Source organism: Epinephelus fuscoguttatus, linkage group LG16 (genome assembly GCF_011397635.1).
Source record: "Epinephelus fuscoguttatus linkage group LG16, E.fuscoguttatus.final_Chr_v1".
Classification (NCBI taxonomy): domain Eukaryota; kingdom Metazoa; phylum Chordata; class Actinopteri; order Perciformes; family Serranidae; genus Epinephelus; species Epinephelus fuscoguttatus.
This window is the reverse complement of record NC_064767.1, coordinates 29,925,509-29,946,172: the sequence shown is the minus strand read 5'-3', so window position 1 is coordinate 29,946,172 and position 20,664 is coordinate 29,925,509. Positions and strand designations below refer to the sequence as shown.

The window sequence follows — 20,664 nt, the reverse complement described above, 5'->3', positions numbered from 1 at the left end:
AATGATTTTTATACATACTTAAATTGCATTGTTGGAAGAAGTCTATGACCCAAATTTTTCAACGGCAACGACTGCTCTTGCTATTGTTGTACATTTGACAACAAATAATCTTGAACCTTGATTTGCAATCAAATATTAACATGCATATTGTAAACTTAAAATCACTTTTTTTTTTTTTTTTTTTACAGATGATTCTGTAAATGTTTGCGCTGACTTGTACAAATTGTAGCTCCCTAAATGAGGAAATATCATCTGTAACTCATTGTATGTGACCATGGGTGTCAATAAAAAGTATCAGATAAATAAGTATATGAAATACGGTATTGAGATCTATTAGGCATAGCCTAATTTAATATTATTTATCTTGAATAAAAGTTTAATATGACTGTAGCATTATTAAGTAGATAACAGCGACACAAAACCTACAAACGGGGGGTTTCAACAAACCTGGCAGCTCTGGGTGTATAAAGTTCCCGTATGTGCTCCATTGATGGTGTGTTCAAGTACCCTCGTTAAATGTGAATTAAATCAAACTCTTGGCTCTTGCAGGTTTGACTCAGCATCAGCAGGTACCTGAAATTAAAGGATCGGCTTTAAAATATGATCAGGAGGAAATCCCCATTTTGACCGAGCCTGTGCTATTCAATTTTTTTTTCTACCAAAATACCGTTGGATACCTGTTTTAGAGTAATCAGTGTGCATGTATCAGCTGATGTACAAAGTCTGATCTAGTCAGAAGTGCAGGCAGCAGCATTTGTTTGCATTGCTCAAGATATTTAAATGGGAACTATGCCCATTTCCAAAATTCATAAATGTTATTTCTACAGTCCTGGACAGTACAAATATATAAAAAAAACCAAACATGAATGACTCTCTCTCAAATCCAAAAGATAGAGTGCTAAAAACTCAATTTTGTGTGGGGTTCAGGTTAGATAATGTAATGCTTCTCCCATCATATGACTTACCTTTTTAAAAAGTTAGATACAAATGAGACACAGGCGACTGTTTTAATCTTTCAGTGAAAAATTATTAAATGTTCCACCACTGCTGAAAGTGGTGGCCCTTGATGCCGATTTTTGCTGTGTCTGCTACCTTGTCTGCTGCAAGGTAACCATTCATCTGCTTGTTTAGCGTCTGTTTAGACAACACATGAGGTCTGTCTGTGTAGCTCCTACTGACCGTTGCATGCCTGCAAACTGTATGATAGTCCTGACATCATGAGGTGAATGGGAAAAAATGCAAAGTGATCTTGCTAGATTAACCAGACAGGCCACATTTTGAAGGCAAGCCCACAGGCCGCAATTAGCCCTGGAGGACTTGTGATATGCCGGTCATAGGGTATAAAGTCTGGAGCTGCTCCATGAATAATGAATTGAAAAAGATGTGATAGATGACATTGAGAGCACACAGGAGAATGTTCTGAGTATATCGGTACATTTTCTGTTTCAGAGCTGAGAACAGAACAATAGAATAAAGCTCATTTTGGAAGAAATAAAAAGGAAAAACATTCTATGGGTCCACAAAATCAGTCTCCCATTCATTGTGTGTGGCTCAGCTCCAGACTTTATATCCCATGACAGATGCAGAAAAATTGGTCCACGCTTTTGTTACCTCAAGGCTGGATTATTGTAACTCTCTATTATCAGGTAGCTCTAGTAAGTCCTTAAAAACTCTCCAGCTAATTCAGAATGCAGCAGCACGTGTACTAACAGGAACTAATAAACGCGATCATATCTCTCCTGTTTTAGCTTCTCTGCACTGGCTCCCTGTAAAATCCAGAATTGAATTTAAAATCCTACTGTTAACTTATAAAGCTCTAAATGGTCAAGCTCCATCATATCTTAGAGAGCTCATAGTGCCATATTATCCCACCAGAACACTGCGCTCTGAGAACGCAGGGTTACTCGTGGTCCCTAAAGTCTCCAAAAGCAGATCAGGAGCCAGAGCCTTCAGCTATCAGGCTCCTCTCCTGTGGAATCATCTTCCTGTTACGGTCCGGGAGGCAGACACCGTCTCCACATTTAAGACTAGACTTAAGACTTTCCTCTTTGATAAAGCTTATAGTTAGGGCTGGCTCAGGCTTGTCCTGTACCAGCCCTTAGTTAAACTGACTTAGGCCTAGTCTGCGGAGGACCCCTCTATAATACACCGGGCCCCTTCTCTCCGTCTCTCTCTCTCTCTCGTATCCTATTACTGCATCTAGCTAACCCGGCCATTCTGGATGTCACTAACTCGGCTTCTTCTCCGGAGCCTTTGTGCTCCACTGTCTCTCAGATTAACTCATATCACAGCGGTGCCTGGACAGCGTGACGTGTGTGGTTGTGCTGCTGCCGTGGTCCTGCCAGATGCCTCCTGCTGCTGCTGCCATCATTAGTCATTAGTCATACTTCTTCTGTTATTATACACATATGATTATTGTCACACATGTATACTGCCAGGTATTAATACATACTTTCAACATATTGTACCGCAGTAACCAGAACTATAACTATAATATTATTACTTCCATTAATGTTGTTGTAAGAACGACTGCAATATTACCTGCATATCTCTCTCCTCTCTCTCTCTCTCTCTCTCTCTCTCTCTCTCTCTCCCTGTGTCATATGGATTACTGTTAATTTATCATGTTGATCTGTTCTGTACGACATCTATTGCACGTCTGTCCGTCCTGGAAGAGGGATCCCTCCTCAGTTGCTCTTCCTGAGGTTTCTACCGTTTTTTTTCCCCCGTTAAAGGGGTTTTTTTGGGGAGTTTTTCCTTATCCGCTGTGAGGGTCTTAAGGACAGAGGGATGTCGTATGCTGTAAAGCCCTGTGAGGCAAATTGTGATTTGTGATATTGGGCTTTATAAATAAAATTGATTGATTGATTGACATCACAAGTTTAAGATTTACTTCTCTGGTTTCTGGCTTTGAGAGAGAGAGAGTAGCTCATGTTCACAAATATTGATTAAACTTTCCTGGGCCATGGAAGTAACTTACTGGACTTCCTAATTTAGGTGGTGTTCCTCTTTAAATTTGTATATACAGTTGTGTAATCCCAGTAACCCTGAACGCACCATTACCGCGGAAGTATCGCTTGCTCTGATTGGTTGTCAGCAGCGTGACTCCTCCCGTCCCGGAAGAAGGAAGAGAATTCGCCCAGAGAGGAAAGTCTGTTGACAGCAGAAATCCCACCCAGGCCACTGATAAGTTTTAATATATTTACTGTCTGATTAAATCTGTTCAACGTCGCATTCTACTGTTTGGAGGAAGCAGGAGCGCTCAAGGTAGTTCACAGTTACATTGGTGTCCACAGAGAGAGCTGGTAGGTGTCTTCTCTGCTGTTAACTCGGCTCTTGTGAACTCTTTCAGGTATGGAATATGGCAGCAACTGAAACGCAGCTTATGTTAAGCGTCGGACTAATCGGTAAGTTTCAGTTCAGAGGTAGTTTCGGCTGGTTTTCAAGTAAAGTTGGCGCCTCAGATTCACTGTACGTGCAGGAGAATCACATGATATCAGTGTGACCAGAAAGCGTCTGATCAGCAGGTCTCCATGTCCCTCACTGGTTTATTACTCCTGCATATTAGACAGCATACACGGACATGGATGGGTTCCTAAATGCATCTAGTAATACAGGCTCCATTGTGATTTTCAGTTTTGCTTTATATTTCCTCTGCCCAGAGAAAGATGTGAATGGAGACACACTGTGGGTATGGTGCTATCCCTCCGTGGGCTCAGACCTGAGGCAAGTCCTGCTCAGGAAGTGCTGTCTGACACAGGACAGCAGGGATTTCCACACCTTTGTGTTCGGTCAGTACTGTCGCACCTGGTACTACATCACCACAGCGGAGGTGCAGGAACCCACAGCACTAAACAAGGTACAGTGTCCAGAGACTCTGCTGACATTCAAATCTCAAACAAGGAACGACAAGAGTGCAATATTTCTGTCTAATGTCTCCATAGTTGAGTTTCACTTTGGTCTCTATTTTCTCCCTTAAAGGTCACTCATTTCTCAATAGTTGTTACAGCGAAAGACTTCAACCCTGAAAAGTATGCTGCACTCAGCAGGATACTCTGCAGGTACAGAGCTGAACTCCTCATTGTTTGGCACGCTTTTCTCTAAAGAATATTTTTTTTAATTTGAGTGCTGTGTTTTTGTCCAGGATGTACATCAAACATGGCAGCCCAGTGAAGATGATGGAGGCTTATGTCACCGTCCTCACCAAAGGAATTTGCCAGAGTGATGAAAACGGCTCATTTCTAATTAAGGACTATGATGTTAGAAAAGCATACTTGGCCGGTTCAGTCAAAGGTGAGACATCCTATTCGTTAAAGGAAACCAGTATTTTGTTATATATCCTTTTGGTGACATGTCTGATTTTAATGCAGCAATTAATTTAAATCCAGGACAATTTCCTCTTTCGGTAGATAATAAAAAAGCAAACTTTAACACTGAAAAAAGTCCTACAAGGAAGTAAAATGTAGCACATCAGTAGGTTAGATTTTGATCGACTGATTGGTTTTCTTTATTTCCATGTCATGCACACAAAGTGCCCAAAGCTCACTGGTTTGCAAGACATCAAAAGTGTAGTTGCATTGGTCAAATATTTAATTTAATTACAAGATTGGAGTAATTTTACAGCTCGGTCTCAAACTAAGTATTTTGCCCTCTCTTCCAAGATTGGCACACAAAATCAGCTACAAAAAAGATTCCATTCCTGAACAGGGATGTGCACGTTGGCTAGTCAATTAAATGTTGCAAAATATTTATTTTCCGAAAGAATATTATTTTCAAGAAATATTATTTAACTTTTTTAGTAAGTTCTTGTCATTTTTTCTGGGATGATGTCCAGTGTTCATTGTCATAGTGTAAAGGGCCACGCAATTTATTTAAAATATGATTTGGTTATTGAAAAATGTGATTAACAATTTCAAATGGCTCGTGTAAGATATGCAGTATTTATTTATTTTTGGACAATGTTTAACATTATAGATTGAATTGTGATTAATTTTGACTGTTTTCTGATTGTTTTCCTGCTTTTAGGCAAGTCGACTAGACTAACTTTAAACTTACATTGAAACGTTAAGCAAATTAGTTGTTAGGAACATCCCTATTCCTGAAGCACAAGTCAGGTTTTTCATGGTCACCCAGCCAAAAGAAATCAGCATAAACGGATGTCACTTTTGTGCTCCTAAACAGGACAATAAAATAAAGAATTAACCTCACTCTCAATTTTATCTAGCTCCCACAAATGTAGGCGTTTTCATCACTTGTTCACAGTGATAACAATATTTCCCAGGAATTGATGGTGGTTCATAAAAAAATCAGTTGAAACACAATCTAGATTCCTTCAGAGTAAAAGTGGGTCATCCAGTTTACTTCCGGCATGTTTGTGTTCTACCTCAGATGTGGTGTCTCAGTTTGGTATGGAGACGATCATCCTGTATACCGCTCTCATGCTGAAGAAGAGGATTGTCATCCATCATCCTCGGATTGAAGCGTTGTTGGAGTTTACAAGGTGCGTTTAAGACTCAAATTCAAAACATTTGGCTTGAAACTTTGACACTTCATAGTGGAGAATATTATCATGTGTTTTTCCCCAGAGTTCTCCCGACTCTGACGTGGCACAGGAAAGACTGGTCCATCCTGCACCCGTATGTGCACCTGACTGATGCTGAATTAGAGGATCTCAAGAAATGCCCTGGTGAGGCTACCTTCCTGGTTTATTCACTCTAATTTATTTCATGGTTGGTAATTAGCCACCATCTGCACTGTGATCACTGTGATCGTGTGATGGGGAGATTAATTATTTATGCACCAATATGTTCGTTTTCTCTGCAGGATATGTAGCAGGATTTGTGGATCCGGAAGTAAGCAACAGATCGGACTTGTTTGATGTGTATGTGAACCTCCCAGACAGTGTCATCACAGTATCCCAGAGCGCCAAAGGTACAGTATGTTCAAAGAGACAGCAGTATGTCTGTAAGAGTGCTTTGATTCTTGCTAGAGTAGGGCAACATTTCCCTCAGACTGATGTCAGGTTTCGCACCACAGAAGCCATGGCTATGGGGAAGTTGCACAAGGACATTGGCCACCTTATCGTCCAGTCCGCCGAGGATACTGAGAGGTCAGACAGTCAGGTCATCAAGGTGAGAATTCCCTCAGAGCACACATATCTGCATTCAATGCACAGTTGTAAGAAATGTAGTTTTGAATATATCATGACAAACACACATTAATTCACAGGATATTTCCATCAAGACAAAAGAGATCCTCGCCAACTTGGTGGCCCTGGCAAATGAGTGTGACGACTCTAAAATCACATTGGAAGGTTTAAAGCAGCATCACTTCCCTCCGGCGACAGAGAACTTCCTCTTTCATTTGGCAGCTGCCGAGCAGCTCTTACGGATATAGACTTGTTGTCAGATGCTGTGCTGCAGAAGCATGGGCTCTGCTGTTGTGCATATGTTGGGATAATTACTGTTGCCTGAAAGGCTTGTGCACAGTCTCACTGTTAGCATGAGTGTGTGCACAAGGAACTTTCTCATGGTGATCTTTAGGTGAGGTAGGAAAGTGGAAGTGGGAAGTGTGTCACTTGCATCTTGTACCAATAGCAGGATGTTTTAGAACAGAATAGAAGTAAAGGCTAAGTTTGGCTATATATGGGTGATTTCATGTCATATCAGATAGAGGTTTTTGTTTATGTATATGCTATTTGAGACCCAAAAAATAATTTTGTAAAGTATTTTTTGCTGTATTTTGAGAATAGTTTTTTTTGCCACTGGGAATGCTGTCATTTTTGTCTCCTAAAAAAAGGTCTTAGGCAGGAAGCCATTTTCAGGGTTTAATATCTTCAGATGCCTTGAAATTTGGTAGAGACACAGATGGACTACAAAAACCTCTGTCTGATTTGACACAGAATGACCCATATGGGTTTTTTTATTGCCAACAAATCCCATGAAAACACCAAAACAGACAATGAATCGATTCTACTAAGTTTTGTGTCAAGTTAGTCAGTTCTGCTGTCATAAACGTTCACTACAGCATGTGGAAGAGAAAATTGTTTACAGTTCTGCGGCTGGTTCAGAAGAATTTTTCTTGTTCACAACAAAGCTGTAGACTTCTCTCTAAAGATCAACATTCAGAGCAAAGTTTTACACTATTACATCAAGGCCAGCTTAAAACAATGGGTTGTGTGCAGGGCTAATCAAGAGGTCTGATTGGCAACAGAGGTAAATAAAACTCAGGAAGTCCTTAACAGGCTAAATAGCAATCCAATCTGATTCAATCTGCCCAGATCCCCTCAACACCCCGAAGACTGTCTTCCTGCACGAGTAGCTAAAGAATTACACACAGGGATCTGTTCATCAATGTTAAATAGCTGGTCTCAGTACAATGAAACATCACACAGAACAGCAGGATCTTAATCAGTGAGAAGGAAGTACAATAAAACTGTGAGGTAATATATTTTCCTTTACAAACACCAAATGCGTGTAAATCCGCAGCTGAAAATAGTCCCAAACAAATGGACTATTTACTCCTGTTCGAGTTACATTTGTTAAAAATGACAGTGCCCAGCTGTTTTGTGGAATTGCCTTTTTTATGAAAATATTTGAATATTTGTTACTTGGAATTTGGTGACAATAAGAAAACAAACAAACTAATGCTAGCCTTGCTCTGTGCTACCTGTAGGTATAGACACAGAGCTGCAGTATTTGTGTTACTTTGTGAAATGGAAACAAATAAGCTGGTACTTTTTCAGCTGGTACATCTGGTAGTGCTTTCCAGGAGTTAGCTTCCACTCCACAGTGCAAAGAAACACTCAACATACATAATCATACATGTTTTTCCTGGTCCGAATTATTGGGTACTCACTGAGAAGAGACCGACAGATATATACAGATATATATAAAAGATATATACAAACATACGCAGCAACAGCAGCGGAAACAACTCAGACGTAACAAGCAGTTATTATTAATGAGTGTGTTGATAGAAACTGCATCATGTGTGGTTATCAGATCACAACTGCAATAGAGATTGCACAACATGTTTGTTTATTTTTTATTTTAACATTTTGTATTTTACTAATGACTTAAATAGAAGCAAATTGTGTTGTGTTGTATGAGGCTTTTTCATACAGTGTTTTATAAGAAAAAGTTGATAGGTAGAAAAAGAGCTGATCCTCATCAGTCTGCAACTGATCAAATAACGATTGGTGCTTTCATGTCCATGTTGATTTATACTGCATCATGTGTGTCTTACTGTTGAGGTTCTTTTTTTTTAATTTGAATGTATAGTTAGCGCTGTTGTTTTACAGTCGAGTACATTTTAACCACATTGCCAAAAGGATGGTTTTGTGCCTCAGTATTTCAGATAATACGCAGAGTGCAATACATAGAAATGCTCATGTAACTTTGAAAACTAAATGTATTTTCATGAATTGATGTAATATTTCCTATATATGAAAACTCATAATATTCCAACTAAATAAATTTACTATCAAAAGTAGCTTCTTGCTTGTTTTAGTGCATTAAACAAAATATTTCACATGAAAACTGGAGGAAAATAAATTGCATCTTTGAGTCTGTTACACGCGTCGTACATTTTCAGCTGCATCATGTTAAAGAAGACATTTATCAACACAGCAACACATGTTTTGATTGATTTGTGTCCGCTATATAAAACAGCTCCTCAGAGTCCTCTATGGTAGTATAACAGGTTGCCGTATGCTGCCGCCTGGAGGTGCTCCTCTATGTATTCCGTCTTTATCTGTAAAATAAGGCTCAGTGTCAGCTGAGTTTATCACAACGAAAACATTACTGCACAGCTGGATCGTGAACTTACCTTTCCCAGTTGTGGAAAGCGACTAAATGACACAGGGACCATGAAGCACCAAACGGCTACAACACTAACAGCACGGAGAGGAGTGACCAGCCGAGATGTCTTCTGGATAACTCTTAGTCTGCAAAGTCAAATCTGCTTGTTAACGTCTGATTATTCAGTCCAGGTAAATGGACCTAAATGTAAAAGTGACTGACCTCTGTAACAGAAAAACCAGGCTATCCGGAACAAGAGCAGTGGCACCAAACAGCAGCGCTCTTGATAATGCAGTTTCACCCACAGCCTGAACAAACAGAAAACATTTAACACTACAAGGTTTCTGTGAGAAGCCTTATTATTGTCCATTTGCACCTTCTTTTTTTTTTTTTTTATTTACCTTTTGTCCTGCTACTTTAGAAAGGCCGACAGGATTTCCATTGAAATCAAACACTTGGATCCCAGTTTCTAACTCCTCACTTCTGACGGTTAACACATTAAAGAAGGCCAGAGCAGCTGGAGAGAGTTAGACCACATATTAGTTTAAAAAATCCTGCATCAACACCAGCTGACTATTCAATCAAAAGCAAAAAGGGAAAACCAGCTAATCATGTAGCATTTGTGTCGACATTGGGGTGAATTTACAATTGGCCTGACATGCAAAAACAAAGTATTCTGATTTATGCTGCAGTAGACAGATACTTACCTGAGAGTGGGAATGGTAAGAATGATCTGAGAAAAGTCTGGATTCCTGCGCTTCTTATCCTAAGTCTGTTAATCAAAACCTGAGGAAGGGCCTAAAGAAAATACACAGGAAATAAAAAAAACATTTGTTTTGAGAAGCCACCTTTTCAAATATCACAGTTCACTTGTTACAGTCACCATGGCACAATCAGGTTATACACACCCCTGCAACTGTTGCACAAGAAACTGTTCCGGCCATCAACAGGAACTGCTTCGAAGGCATCGCCTTACGCTGGTGGTGAGAGATAAGGACACACAACGTGAAGCAGAAACAAAAAGAGGACAGACTGAAGATTAAATAAGGATTCATATACATTACCTGCTCTGATGAAGAATTTCTGTTTGCGTAGCTGAACCCAGCGTTGTAACTCTGCAGCAAAAACTGCAAGGATGCATCGTTTATATCATTAACGTAAAGTGTGTTAAAGCCACATGCTCTGTCTTCATAAATATGATGAATATGCTTTGTTACCTGCCAAAACAGAGCGTGTTTGACACGGGTGTGTGGTAAAAAGGTGGCCGCCACCTGAAAAAAAGATTGTTAGTCCAACAGCCATTATCAGAAACAAAGTGTATATATTTACTGGACGACACACGTACCACAGGTGCTGTTATTGGAACCAGTGCTAGAAAGAAAACAACAGAAGTGAGAGCATCAGCATCTCTCTCACAAATTAACTGTTTAAGTGATACAATTAATATACACAGTACACTGTATATATGCAAGTTTCAGAAACATAATTGTACTGTGTACATTTACTTGTCTACAATATAGAAAAAGACACAACTGGACTCTTTATTTTTGTTATTTTCAAAAAGGAGATTTTTTGGTTTCAATTATAGTAATAAAATATTTGTTCAACCAATAATAACCCCTCTGTTTTCATTCCTTCAAGGGTCATTTTGAGTTATAGTAATAATAATAATTCTGTAATTCCATTTATCATACCATGAAAATTTCATATCGTTGCAGCCCAGTTTTAATACCTGTTGATATGACATGACATGAACGCAAATACATTTTAATAATGGATGGAAACTAAAATAAAGCCTAGATTTGACTGTACCTGGAGGGCGGAAAGCTAGTGGAAGAACAGCTCCAGAATCAGCGTGGACAGATGACTGTAAAGCAGAGCAGTCACTGAGACACATTAAACTCCCTCAAATCACAACATCTGGACACCACAGGATCCAGAAGATAAAACATCTGGACTCGTTCAAAGATATAAACACACTGGTAATGAGATGAGTTCTGTTTGTGCAAATCTTTAAAGTGCATTTGTATATTATCATTGTAGAAACTGTGGATGTTCATGCAGAAAATGATGAGTGAATTCTGATTTGTTGGGAGATGAATCCTGTGTTACTTGCAGTTTTCTGTGTCCTGCAACACTTACAAGCGAGAGGGTCAGAGCGTGACTGTCCTGGAGAGAGAAGACAACAAACACATTTTAATAAATCTGTGACAGGCTCATAAGGCTGACTGACTGACCAACAACTGTGCAACATAATCTGACCTTTTCACTGAGTTTCTCTCCACTTGCAAGGCTAGCGTGGGCTTTCTGTATTTCAGCCTGTAGAGAGCAGTGTCATTATTTAAACATCACACATTCTCTAATCATCTGACAGAATAAAATCACTGTGGTGTCTGCTGCTTACATCAGAGGACAGCAGGAAAGTTGGATCAAGGATATCAAGCCAGATCCGGACTCGACTGAGGAAGCCCTGAAAAATAGGAGAGGTGCAGTTCAAAAATATGACAGGAAGTATCGTGCACAATTTCATAGTGACTGACTGGATGTATCTTTATGTTCTGCATGTGACAACACTGCTGTGTGCACAGGTACCTGTCGCTGGTTCTTCCAAAACAACAGATTAGGATCCATCATAACAACGAGTACATTTACTTCTTCAACAACACATGTTTCATCAGCGAGTATTTTGAGGTCAAATTCGAATTAGAAATCACTTCCGGCTTCAAACACGTGTTCAGCTGTGGGCGGGGCTGTGTTACGTTTGGGGACATCGGAAATATCAGGTTTTACGTCTGTCATGTCCAAGTTGTGTTCAGTGTGCAGTAATTGTTGTTACCAAGAATAAAGAAAAAAGTCAGTCCGATCATCTTGGGTTTCATTTATGATGAAATTAATTGGCAGACAGCTGGGCTGGTTAGGGACAAGGTCTGCCATCTTGCATCAAATATGTTCAGTAAAAAAGACACTAAAGAGATTTAGACTTAATATTAAATCTTCCTGTTTTTTCTGTGAGTTAAAAGAAGAAACAATCTGCCATTTGTTTCATTGTATGTATACCAGAATATTCTGGGTTGATGTTGAACTTAATATAAGCAGAATAACTGTGCAGTTGATTTTGTTATTGGGAAAATGTCAGATTGACATTCAGAGGTGGGCAGACTCCAACCCGGATTTTGAATTTTGCTACTAAGAATCTTAACAAAATGGCACTGTAATAAGAGACTTTAGATTAAAAACGCAAAATAAACTGTGTTTCATAAATTCCATTTGAACGTACAGATTTTGTATTACTATTTCATTTGCCTTTGTTTTTCCTCTTCTCCTCTGTTTTTTTCTCTGTATATATGTACCCCTGGTATGGTTAGTTATGTGTATAGGCTATATAATGTAATATACATTTATGTTTGTTCAGTGAATATCTAAAAAAAAATGTGGTCATGTTATTGAGGAGGAGGCACAGGGGCCGTGTGCACAGTTAGTGATAGACGGTTGGACACAAAAATAACACACAATTTCACAATAACTTTTTGTTGATGACTTGAAGGTTTTTTAAGGTATAATTCTCAGAATGTTATTTTTCCACTGCTCGGAAAAATATATATGTATATATTTCCCCAAAATGCTATTTGACAGGGTTAAAAGCTCCAGGTTTGACTCCCGAGGAGCTCACGAGCACCTGAAGGCACCATGACATCGTCTTTTTGTGCATCATTTTCAGTAACAGTCTCGCAACACAGTTTTTACAGCCAAATAACACACAGGTGAATATTTTAGATGTCTATGTTTTCAGAGGACAGGTCGGGACAGGTTTGCGTCGAGCACGTGCGTAAATGACGCAACAAACTGCTCACACCGCCTTCCTCTGACATAATTCAAAATGGCGGCCACCATCGGAAGAGTTCTCAGGACGTCTGTAAGTGCAACTTATTTCAACACAACATAGAGTTTATTATCGACACTCTTTCTCTTTAGTTTGGTGTTTATTAATCAGCCATTAATTGAATATTATAGCATGTAATGTGGAATAATTCACCTGTGCACTGAGGCGCTGTCATTTCGTGTGTGTCGCACATTGCACTGACACTGAGGTGATAAACATCTGGTCCGCGGTCGCTGTGTTGGACCAATATGCTTCACAAGAAGTACTTAATATTCTTTCAAGCTGTCTAGAAAGTATTTTTTCCTCCTTCACATAAAACAAAGCAACCTAAAGTAGCTTATCTTGGCGGGTTATTCAGTAAAGTAAACGTGTTGCATGGTGCTGAATCCCATTGTTGCCACATTTAATCAGTGACTGTCAGTGTGTCTGTGACAGAGTTTAATTATAATGAAGAGAGTCATTAGTGATGAGTCACCAGTCACCATTCTAAAATCATGAGATTTTAGGATTTTTATATTTGCTTTGTCATAGTGATGATGCAGGACTCTTTTTTTCACACTGCATGTCACAGCTGGGCTGGGGCCATAAGATTATATGCTGATACAATACCATCACAATACTTTGGTGCCGATTCAATATGTATCATGGTTTGTAAGTATCATAACTCTACAAGTATTAGTATTTATTTATTGAGATTTTTGTTTCCTTCTTTAACATCAGACATCAGGAAAAGAATTGAATCATTCACTCCTATAGACTATGTTATCATATTTCCAAAAACAATGCACACCACATGCCAATAAGTATTTCTGGGTTTTATTTTAGCAGCATTATTACAATACTACATATAAAAGAAGTACATAAAATTCATTTTCAAGTGAAATGCAAAATTGAACTAGTCCTGCTCATCAAGCTGGTGACAATAATAATAATTAAAATAAGATATTAAGTCAAAATGAATAGAGATCTTGAAAACTCCACATAAATTAACATTCTTCACATATAAAATTGAACTAGAAAACTGACCTTTAAAACCCTGAATGTGACTGCACATACAAGTGGTAAATAAAATGTAAAATCTAATTGATTAAAAAATATATTTCTTAAAGTTAAGAGCAGCATTTAGTTGTTGCTGCTCATCAAGCTAGTGCTATAAAATTAACAAAGAAAATAGAAAATATAAATATATATACTGCAAAGCTGGAAAAGCACCAGAATATTTAATGACATTAATTAATGGTGTAGCCACGCTAGTCAGCAAGACAGGACACGTGTTTGTGTGATGTTTAATGAGATTAACTCTAAAATGTTTGAACTTGAATACTATCCTGGAGCTGACAGCTATAAATAAACACAACAGCAGCATAAAGGTATAAACTGTAGTTTTTTCCAGCATGACTAAACGGGTCACCTGTAGGTTGTGTCTGTGCAGTCTGACAGTTTGTCTTCTGTTTATGTAACAGTCTGTAGCTTAAAATCATACAAAGAGCGACTGTAGGCCTTGAGCACTATTATACTGGACAAACATTTGTTGCAACAGAGCAGCTCTGGAGGAGTTAAGTTAAACATTTGTAGGCAGAAGACTTAATACAGTTATCAATACAATAGGCCTTTTCCCACAGGCATGTCGACATGCATTGCATTTTTTCAGGGTCATTGAGTTGTGCATGCTGGTGGCTCACCGTCACACTTTCATGGTTTATTGGGACATTTGAAGAGAACAGAGCCATTGTTAATTTTATCAGTGACACATGCCTTTCAGAATATAAAATGTAAGTCTGTTAAAACACACAAAGTTAGCCAAAGGATGCAATTATAAGAATGTAAGAATAAGAAATTTAAAATGAAAGGAAATCATAATTCATTTCATTTAAGAAAACATGAGTACTCTGGTTAAGTAGCCTGTCGATATTCGTCACTACCACATAGTGTTTTTATTCCACAGCATGAAATCCGCATCAGACCTGCAGACCTATTTTTAGAGTTCCTGTCTTTACTCTTGTTAATTGGAGCTTTAGTGTTGTCACAGCAGGTATTCTGCCCTGTGAGCTGATAGAAGCCACCTGCTGTGATATCACTGTTTGGGTTGTGGTCACAAGTGCTTCATGGCTGACTTTTATATCCACAGAGCAGTGCAGCATCATCCTATTTTGGCTATTTTTGGAATCACCCTTTGATATCTCAACTAAGCATTTTCTTTAGCACATTTATAATTTTCTTGCCTGACAGTGGTGCATGTTAGGATGACAGTACTGTACCAATCTACGATCCTAATTACACAAGTAACTCCAAAACTACTTGTAGACATTAATTAAAAATAAACAATGACAAAGATAATTCAGAATTATTTTGTCATAACTGATGTTATAAGAAAAGTTGCTTTAAAAACTTCATGTCCTGTTGTATTTTAAATATATTTTGTATCAGTATATTCTTCATAGCAATAATAATGTGTATCATTTTAAAACTAAAAGGGGATTATTAATATTCTATCTACAAATATTGAATATGTAATACAGGATTTAAATGCCTCAGTCTCACTAATAATCAAAACTGTAGCACTTGACTGAGGTTTAGCATGTCATTCATTTTTTAGTACAGGATGTGGCTTGGAGAGCCTGTTGGTGTGAAACCTGATGATATCCCGTCTCCTCCCTCATCCATCGCTTCTCTTCCAGCTCATAAAACACCCTCACATTCATTCATGTTTCTTTAAAAGCCCTGTCAAACATCTCACACATCAAAACCTTTGCTCACTAGACTCTGAAGTGCTGGCACCAAAAAGAAAACTATGATGGATGAAGGACACATTTTTTCCCCTCATGAAGGACAAACTCAGCTGATAAACTGTCGTAGTGTGTTTTATTATTTTAGACAGACCTCATGTTGGGGACTCAAAACATGGCTAGTTTGACCTTAAAACACAAGTTATATCAAGATGCTTACCAAAATAGCAAAGTATTTTTTCAGTGTATTTGTGCATTCCTCATATTGAATTGATGTATTTTTTTAAAGGCAAGAGTTGCAGCAGGAGGATTGAAAGTGACAGCAGCGTGTCAACATGGAGCGTCTGGAGCTGCGAGGATCCTCCCCGCCGCTGCACTTCAGAGAGCCTGTTTCTCCACCAGTACGTACAAAACTGAAGCCAGAGGATATACAGTCGATTTTGGCAAGAAGGTTAAAGCATAAGCAATAATTTGTTTCATTTAAGAATCAATCTGCAACAGTTTTAATAACTGATTAATCTGTAAACTGAATGCCTTTTAGGTTTTGGAAAAAAATGAGCAATTCAAAGACATCTGCTTGGGCTCCAGGACATTGTTGTGGGATTTTTCATTATCGTCTCACATTTTATAGACCGAGTGATTCTTCAGTGAATCAAGAAATTATTTAGCAGATCTAGATGGTTTTCTCAAAGCTGTTGCAGTGCAAGAGGAATTTGAAAGCAGAATACTATTTACTGTTCTGTGATGTGGTTGTTATTATTATTATTATTATTATTATTATTTTGTTTCTGAAATGTCCTTGAAAAATGTCTTAAAATGTCTCAAATTTCAAAATATTAGACCTTCAAAGTAATTGAATAGTCTTAAATTTGAATTTGCGAGGTTTTAATTGAGCCACAAACATTTTATTCAATTTCATTTATCTGTCTTTTAGTTTCTTTTAGTCATATGAGTCAAGCTTTTTTGTGTTTCTGATATTGCAAAGCTTTAAACCTAAACCACATACTGTCTTTTTATTTTATACCTGCACTTACCTGTTGGCAAACTGTGAATTAACCTAACTCACTCTAATGACTATATTCCTACATAAAACCTACCTCTGCCCAGACTACACATATACTCCTTACCTTTATACTTACCTTCAATGCTAGACTAAGAAAATGATTTGTCCAGAGATCGGTCTTAGATTTGGTTAGAAATTATCTTGAAAATGTCTTAAAGAGCATCACACCTAAGTGTCTGATTCAGTAGACAGCTGGTATTACATTTAGTAAACAATATGCTCTGTCACATATAAAATATTCAAATTGATGTGATGTAGATAATAAACTGATAAGAAAAAACAAACTGTTTGCATGTACAACAAAACCCTCAGTTTCTCATTCTGTTAGTTGAGATTTGTAGTTGATATGATATAATCATACAATTGTAATACAACTCCACAGATGATATTCGGCAGTCAAAGGAATACTTCAACCACAAAATAACCAACTGTATCTCAATTATTCCCCTGTGCTATGTTGTGTTTGTGAAGAAAACTGTTTTTCCTGCAAGCCTCCTCAGTGAACAAAAAATCCAAAAATTAAAAAAGCTCACAAACTCTCAGACAACTCGTGCAGAATAATCCAAGCCTCATTCAGTACTTCCCAAACACATCCATCTTCACTAAAACCAAGGAGCACACCTCATCAATTCAGTGTAATGCACAAGCAGAGTTCAAACGCACAGGCTTGCTCATGCGTGCTACTCATCCGTGCATGAGACCTTTTCTTAAGAAGTGTTTGATATCAGAAGGTTTTTAGCAAAAATGTATGTCTCTAGGAAGTTCTGAGCAAAAGACTGGATAAATGTGTGAGAGTTTGTAAACCAGCATTTTTATATACACTCAGCAGCCACTTTATTAGGTACACCTTGCTAGTACTGGGTTGGACCCCCTTTTGCCTTCAGACCTACCTTAATTCTTGGTGGCATAGATTCAACAAAGCACTGAAAACATTCCTCTGAGATTCTGGTCCATATTGACATGATAGCATCACACAGTTGCTGCAGATTTGTCGACTGCACATCCATGATGCGAATCTGCCGTTCCACCACATCCCAAAGGTGCTCTATTGGATTGAGATCTGGTGACTGTGGAGGCCTTTGGAGCACAGTGAACTCATTGTCATGTTCAAGAAAGCAGTTTGAGGACAATACTCTGTAAACCCTAGAGATGGTTATGTGTGAAAATCCCAGTAGATCAGCAGTTTCTGAAATACTCAGACCAACCCGTCTGGCACCAACAACCACGCAGTGTTCAAAGTTACTTAAATCAACTTTCTTCCTCATTCTGATGCTCGGTTTGAACTTCAGCAGGTCGTCTCGACCATGCCTACATGCCTAAATGTATTGAGTTGCTATTATGTGATTGGCTGATTAGCTAATAAAGTGGCCAATGAATGTAGTTTTACCATTAAATGCAGACCACTATGACTTTAATTTAACAAGAATGTGCCGTTTTTGGATTCTTTGACACATGCAAGAACAACTCACAAATTTTTCTTCACATATTCAATGAAACATGGGCTGAGTTATTGATATACAAATGGTCATTTTGTGGGCAAAATATTCCTTTAACATTGATATTGTTGCTTTTATGACTGTATAATGTGTCAAGTTGTTTAAAAGGGAATTTAAAATTGTTGCATGTCCCACTTCAGGTCCTTTTTAATATCACTGTAAATTCCTCCCATGATCATCAGTTATTTTCCCCTGAGATGTAAAGTGAGATTGTATAGAGATGTATAAATTTGTCAGTGTGAATTCTCTGTGCTCCACACTGTAGATAACCTTGGTTTTACCGAGCAGATAGTATGAATGAATCAGGTGTGCTTGTCTTGTCTGTATCAGGCTCTTCCAGATGGAGCCCTGCTGTCACTCAGCCTGCTCCAGCTTTTAAGGGCACAGCTGTCCACAATGGGGAGTTCAAGGATATGAGCCTCGCTGACTTCAAGGGCAAATACCTGGTCCTCTTCTTCTACCCGCTGGATTTGTGAGTATTTGTGACCAGCATAAAAACAACATGATGGCTTTCCTTACCTTTGATTAAAATGTACATTGAGTAGTTTAAGTTGACTGATAAGCAGTCCCACAGGCCCCAGCCCTCACCCCACGTAGTGCTTTGCGGCTGTTGTTGCGTCTGCAGATGTTTTGTGGCTATTGTGTGACTGGGTCAGAAACATTGTTCTCACAGAGCCTTTTATTTCTCTCTGTGTTTGTCACATTGCAGCACCTTCGTGTGTCCGACTGAGATCATCTCATTCAGTGACAAGGCCAGTGAGTTCCACGACATTAACTGTGAGGTGGTGGGCGTGTCTGTGGACTCTCACTTCACCCACTTGGCGTGGATCAACACTCCACGCAAGGTACTCTCCCTTATTTAATAATCAATTCAGTAACAGACACACGGTGCAAAGTTCAGCTCTGTGAGTTTTTTCATCCATCCTTTGATGTGGGGAGCTTTAGTAAATGACTGACCAACAAGGACTCAATGTCTGTTGTGTTCACAGTACTTTGTAATGCTGGAATAAACTGAAATGTAATTATTAACAGTATTAGCAGTAATGTGTCAGTGTTAATCTAACAGGTGTTATTTCATGTTGTCAGACTGGAGGCTTGGGCAACATCCACATCCCCCTGCTGTCTGACCTCACCAAGCAGATCTCCAGAGACTATGGGGTGCTGCTGGAGGGTCCAGGCATTGCACTGAGGTATGCTCATTATGTGATCCATTCACAGCTGCTGTTACAGGATGTGGAAATATCACAACTTTACAATTATGAATATGATCCTGTTCCCTCACTATTATTACTTTTGCTACCACCTTCTCTGGTGCTGTCATGTGGCCAACGTCACTGTCACCTGCCACTGCTTTAAATAGAGACCTTTAAATATTCTTGGTATCTTTTTTTATATGCTTTCATAATGTTGTTGCAGGGCTGTTTTGAATTTTTAAAGACTATTCCCCAGGCCTTTTATTAAATTTTATTTTGCCAACTCAGTCCGTGCATCCAGTCCAGATGTTCCCTGAGTAGAAGGGAAAGATGTTGGCCATATGTTGCATATGGCTGTCAGCCTGTTACTAACAGCCTTTGGTAAACTTGCACAGTATCAATACTGAAATGTTAGAAGATAAAGGTGTACATATGTCTACTTAATAATAAGTTTTGACCCAATCGAAGCACATGAAGAATACTGTTCAGCCCAGAGCTGCTGCCATTTATTTTTGAATCCATTACATTTGCATATTGCTACTATTATTACCACTGTCACCGTCGCTATTTCGAAACCTGACACTTTTTGTCTGTTTCACCTTGATAGTTGTGAAGAACTTCACAACTCTTATTTAGAAAGATGTCTAATAATTCATTTTTCACGTTGTCCTTCAGGGGTCTGTTCATCATTGATCCAAACGGTGTGGTGAGACACATGAGTGTGAACGACCTGCCAGTGGGCCGCAGTGTAGAAGAGACGCTCCGTTTGGTGAGGGCATTCCAGTTTGTGGAGACCCACGGCGAGGTTTGTCCAGCAAGCTGGACTCCCGAGTCCCCAACGGTGAGTTCCTTTAATCTCTGACACCATCTGTAAATGAGTTTCTCAAACACTGCATGCTTCTTAATCCGTTTACTGAAATGTTTCTATTTCTTTTGCAGACTTTAATATATTGTCCGCTGTCTTTATTTTTAGTTGGTTGTGTTATTTATAGTTGTGTGAGTTTAAAGATATGAGGTTTGAAGCAGCTGTTGCATTAGGTACATCAGTCTTTATAAAACAGCCGCAGCGGAAACTCATGTTCAAAGTTCATTTTGTTTTCTTTCCAGATTAAACCAACCCCAGAGGGATCCAAGGAGTACTTTGAAAAAGTCAACTGAAGAAGACAAAGTTCACAACTCGTACACCTAAAAATAAATGTTCTCTTAGTTTACAGTTTGAGTTGTATTTAATCGTACGCCACTGGATACACTAAATAAATCTATTCTTTATAAAAGGCAGCCCTTAGTTTTGATTAATGTGCCAGACTGTGGTGTAGTGGTCTGTGTTTTAAGCAGGAGTTCAGGCTGACTGACCTGAAACTGTTTTATTCATGGCTGTTATTTTCCTCCTGGATTTAACTCACCTCACCCTGACACTGCACATAAAACTGTGCTAATTTAAGGTGAGTGTGACTGTGAAACACATCTACATATCATTTAATAATTCAGTTGAAAATATTTACCCT

The 20,664-nt window shown here is 38.7% G+C and overlaps 3 protein-coding genes across 3 annotated transcripts; 2 read left to right on the top strand and 1 right to left on the bottom strand.

Annotated features, from left to right (window-relative positions):
* The first annotated feature begins 3,109 nt into the window (after positions 1-3,109).
* dennd10 (DENN domain containing 10) lies at positions 3,110-8,416 on the top strand. The gene is made up of 10 exons (XM_049600746.1): positions 3,110-3,267; positions 3,353-3,407; positions 3,663-3,859; positions 3,982-4,061; positions 4,145-4,293; positions 5,389-5,500; positions 5,586-5,686; positions 5,824-5,931; positions 6,037-6,131; positions 6,229-8,416. Exons 2-10 carry the CDS (start codon positions 3,362-3,364, stop codon positions 6,394-6,396), a joined length of 1,056 nt encoding a protein of 351 aa, XP_049456703.1. The 5' UTR covers positions 3,110-3,267; positions 3,353-3,361; the 3' UTR covers positions 6,397-8,416.
* Positions 8,244-11,710, bottom strand: sfxn4 (sideroflexin 4). The gene is made up of 14 exons (XM_049600747.1): positions 11,394-11,710; positions 11,206-11,271; positions 11,064-11,120; positions 10,944-10,970; positions 10,614-10,668; positions 10,147-10,172; positions 10,019-10,072; positions 9,866-9,928; positions 9,710-9,778; positions 9,509-9,599; positions 9,203-9,318; positions 9,024-9,109; positions 8,830-8,947; positions 8,244-8,754 (listed from the first exon to the last, which is right to left on the bottom strand). The coding sequence occupies exons 1-14, from the start codon at positions 11,433-11,435 to the stop codon at positions 8,677-8,679; spliced, it is 948 nt and encodes a 315-aa protein (XP_049456704.1). The 5' UTR covers positions 11,436-11,710; the 3' UTR covers positions 8,244-8,676.
* An 858-nt stretch (positions 11,711-12,568) lies between these two features.
* On the top strand, positions 12,569-20,437 carry prdx3 (peroxiredoxin 3). Its single transcript, XM_049601136.1, has 7 exons — positions 12,569-12,714; positions 15,697-15,808; positions 18,297-18,438; positions 18,676-18,811; positions 19,053-19,156; positions 19,835-20,000; positions 20,267-20,437. Exons 1-7 carry the CDS (start codon positions 12,679-12,681, stop codon positions 20,315-20,317), a joined length of 747 nt encoding a protein of 248 aa, XP_049457093.1. The 5' UTR covers positions 12,569-12,678; the 3' UTR covers positions 20,318-20,437.
* The last annotated feature ends 227 nt before the right edge of the window (positions 20,438-20,664 follow it).

Bases quoted from the DNA above. Each gene is read 5' to 3' on its own strand.
- dennd10 (XM_049600746.1), top strand. From the start codon at position 3,362: ATGGCAGCAACTGAAACGCAGCTTATGTTAAGCGTCGGACTAATCG. The intron at 3,408-3,662 runs GTAAGTTTCAGT...TCCTCTGCCCAG, and splicing joins GTTAAGCGTCGGACTAATCG to AGAAAGATGTGAATGGAGAC. The intron at 4,294-5,388 runs GTGAGACATCCT...GTTCTACCTCAG, and splicing joins CTTGGCCGGTTCAGTCAAAG to ATGTGGTGTCTCAGTTTGGT.
- sfxn4 (XM_049600747.1), bottom strand. From the start codon at position 11,435: ATGATGGATCCTAATCTGTTGTTTTGGAAGAACCAGCGACAG. The intron at 11,272-11,393 runs GTACCTGTGCAC...CCTATTTTTCAG, and splicing joins TTTGGAAGAACCAGCGACAG to GGCTTCCTCAGTCGAGTCCG. The intron at 9,600-9,709 runs GTGTGTATAACC...TATTTTCTTTAG, and splicing joins CTTGTGCAACAGTTGCAGGG to GCCCTTCCTCAGGTTTTGAT.
- prdx3 (XM_049601136.1), top strand. From the start codon at position 12,679: ATGGCGGCCACCATCGGAAGAGTTCTCAGGACGTCT. The intron at 15,809-18,296 runs GTACGTACAAAA...TGTCTGTATCAG, and splicing joins GAGAGCCTGTTTCTCCACCA to GCTCTTCCAGATGGAGCCCT. The intron at 18,439-18,675 runs GTGAGTATTTGT...GTCACATTGCAG, and splicing joins TTCTTCTACCCGCTGGATTT to CACCTTCGTGTGTCCGACTG.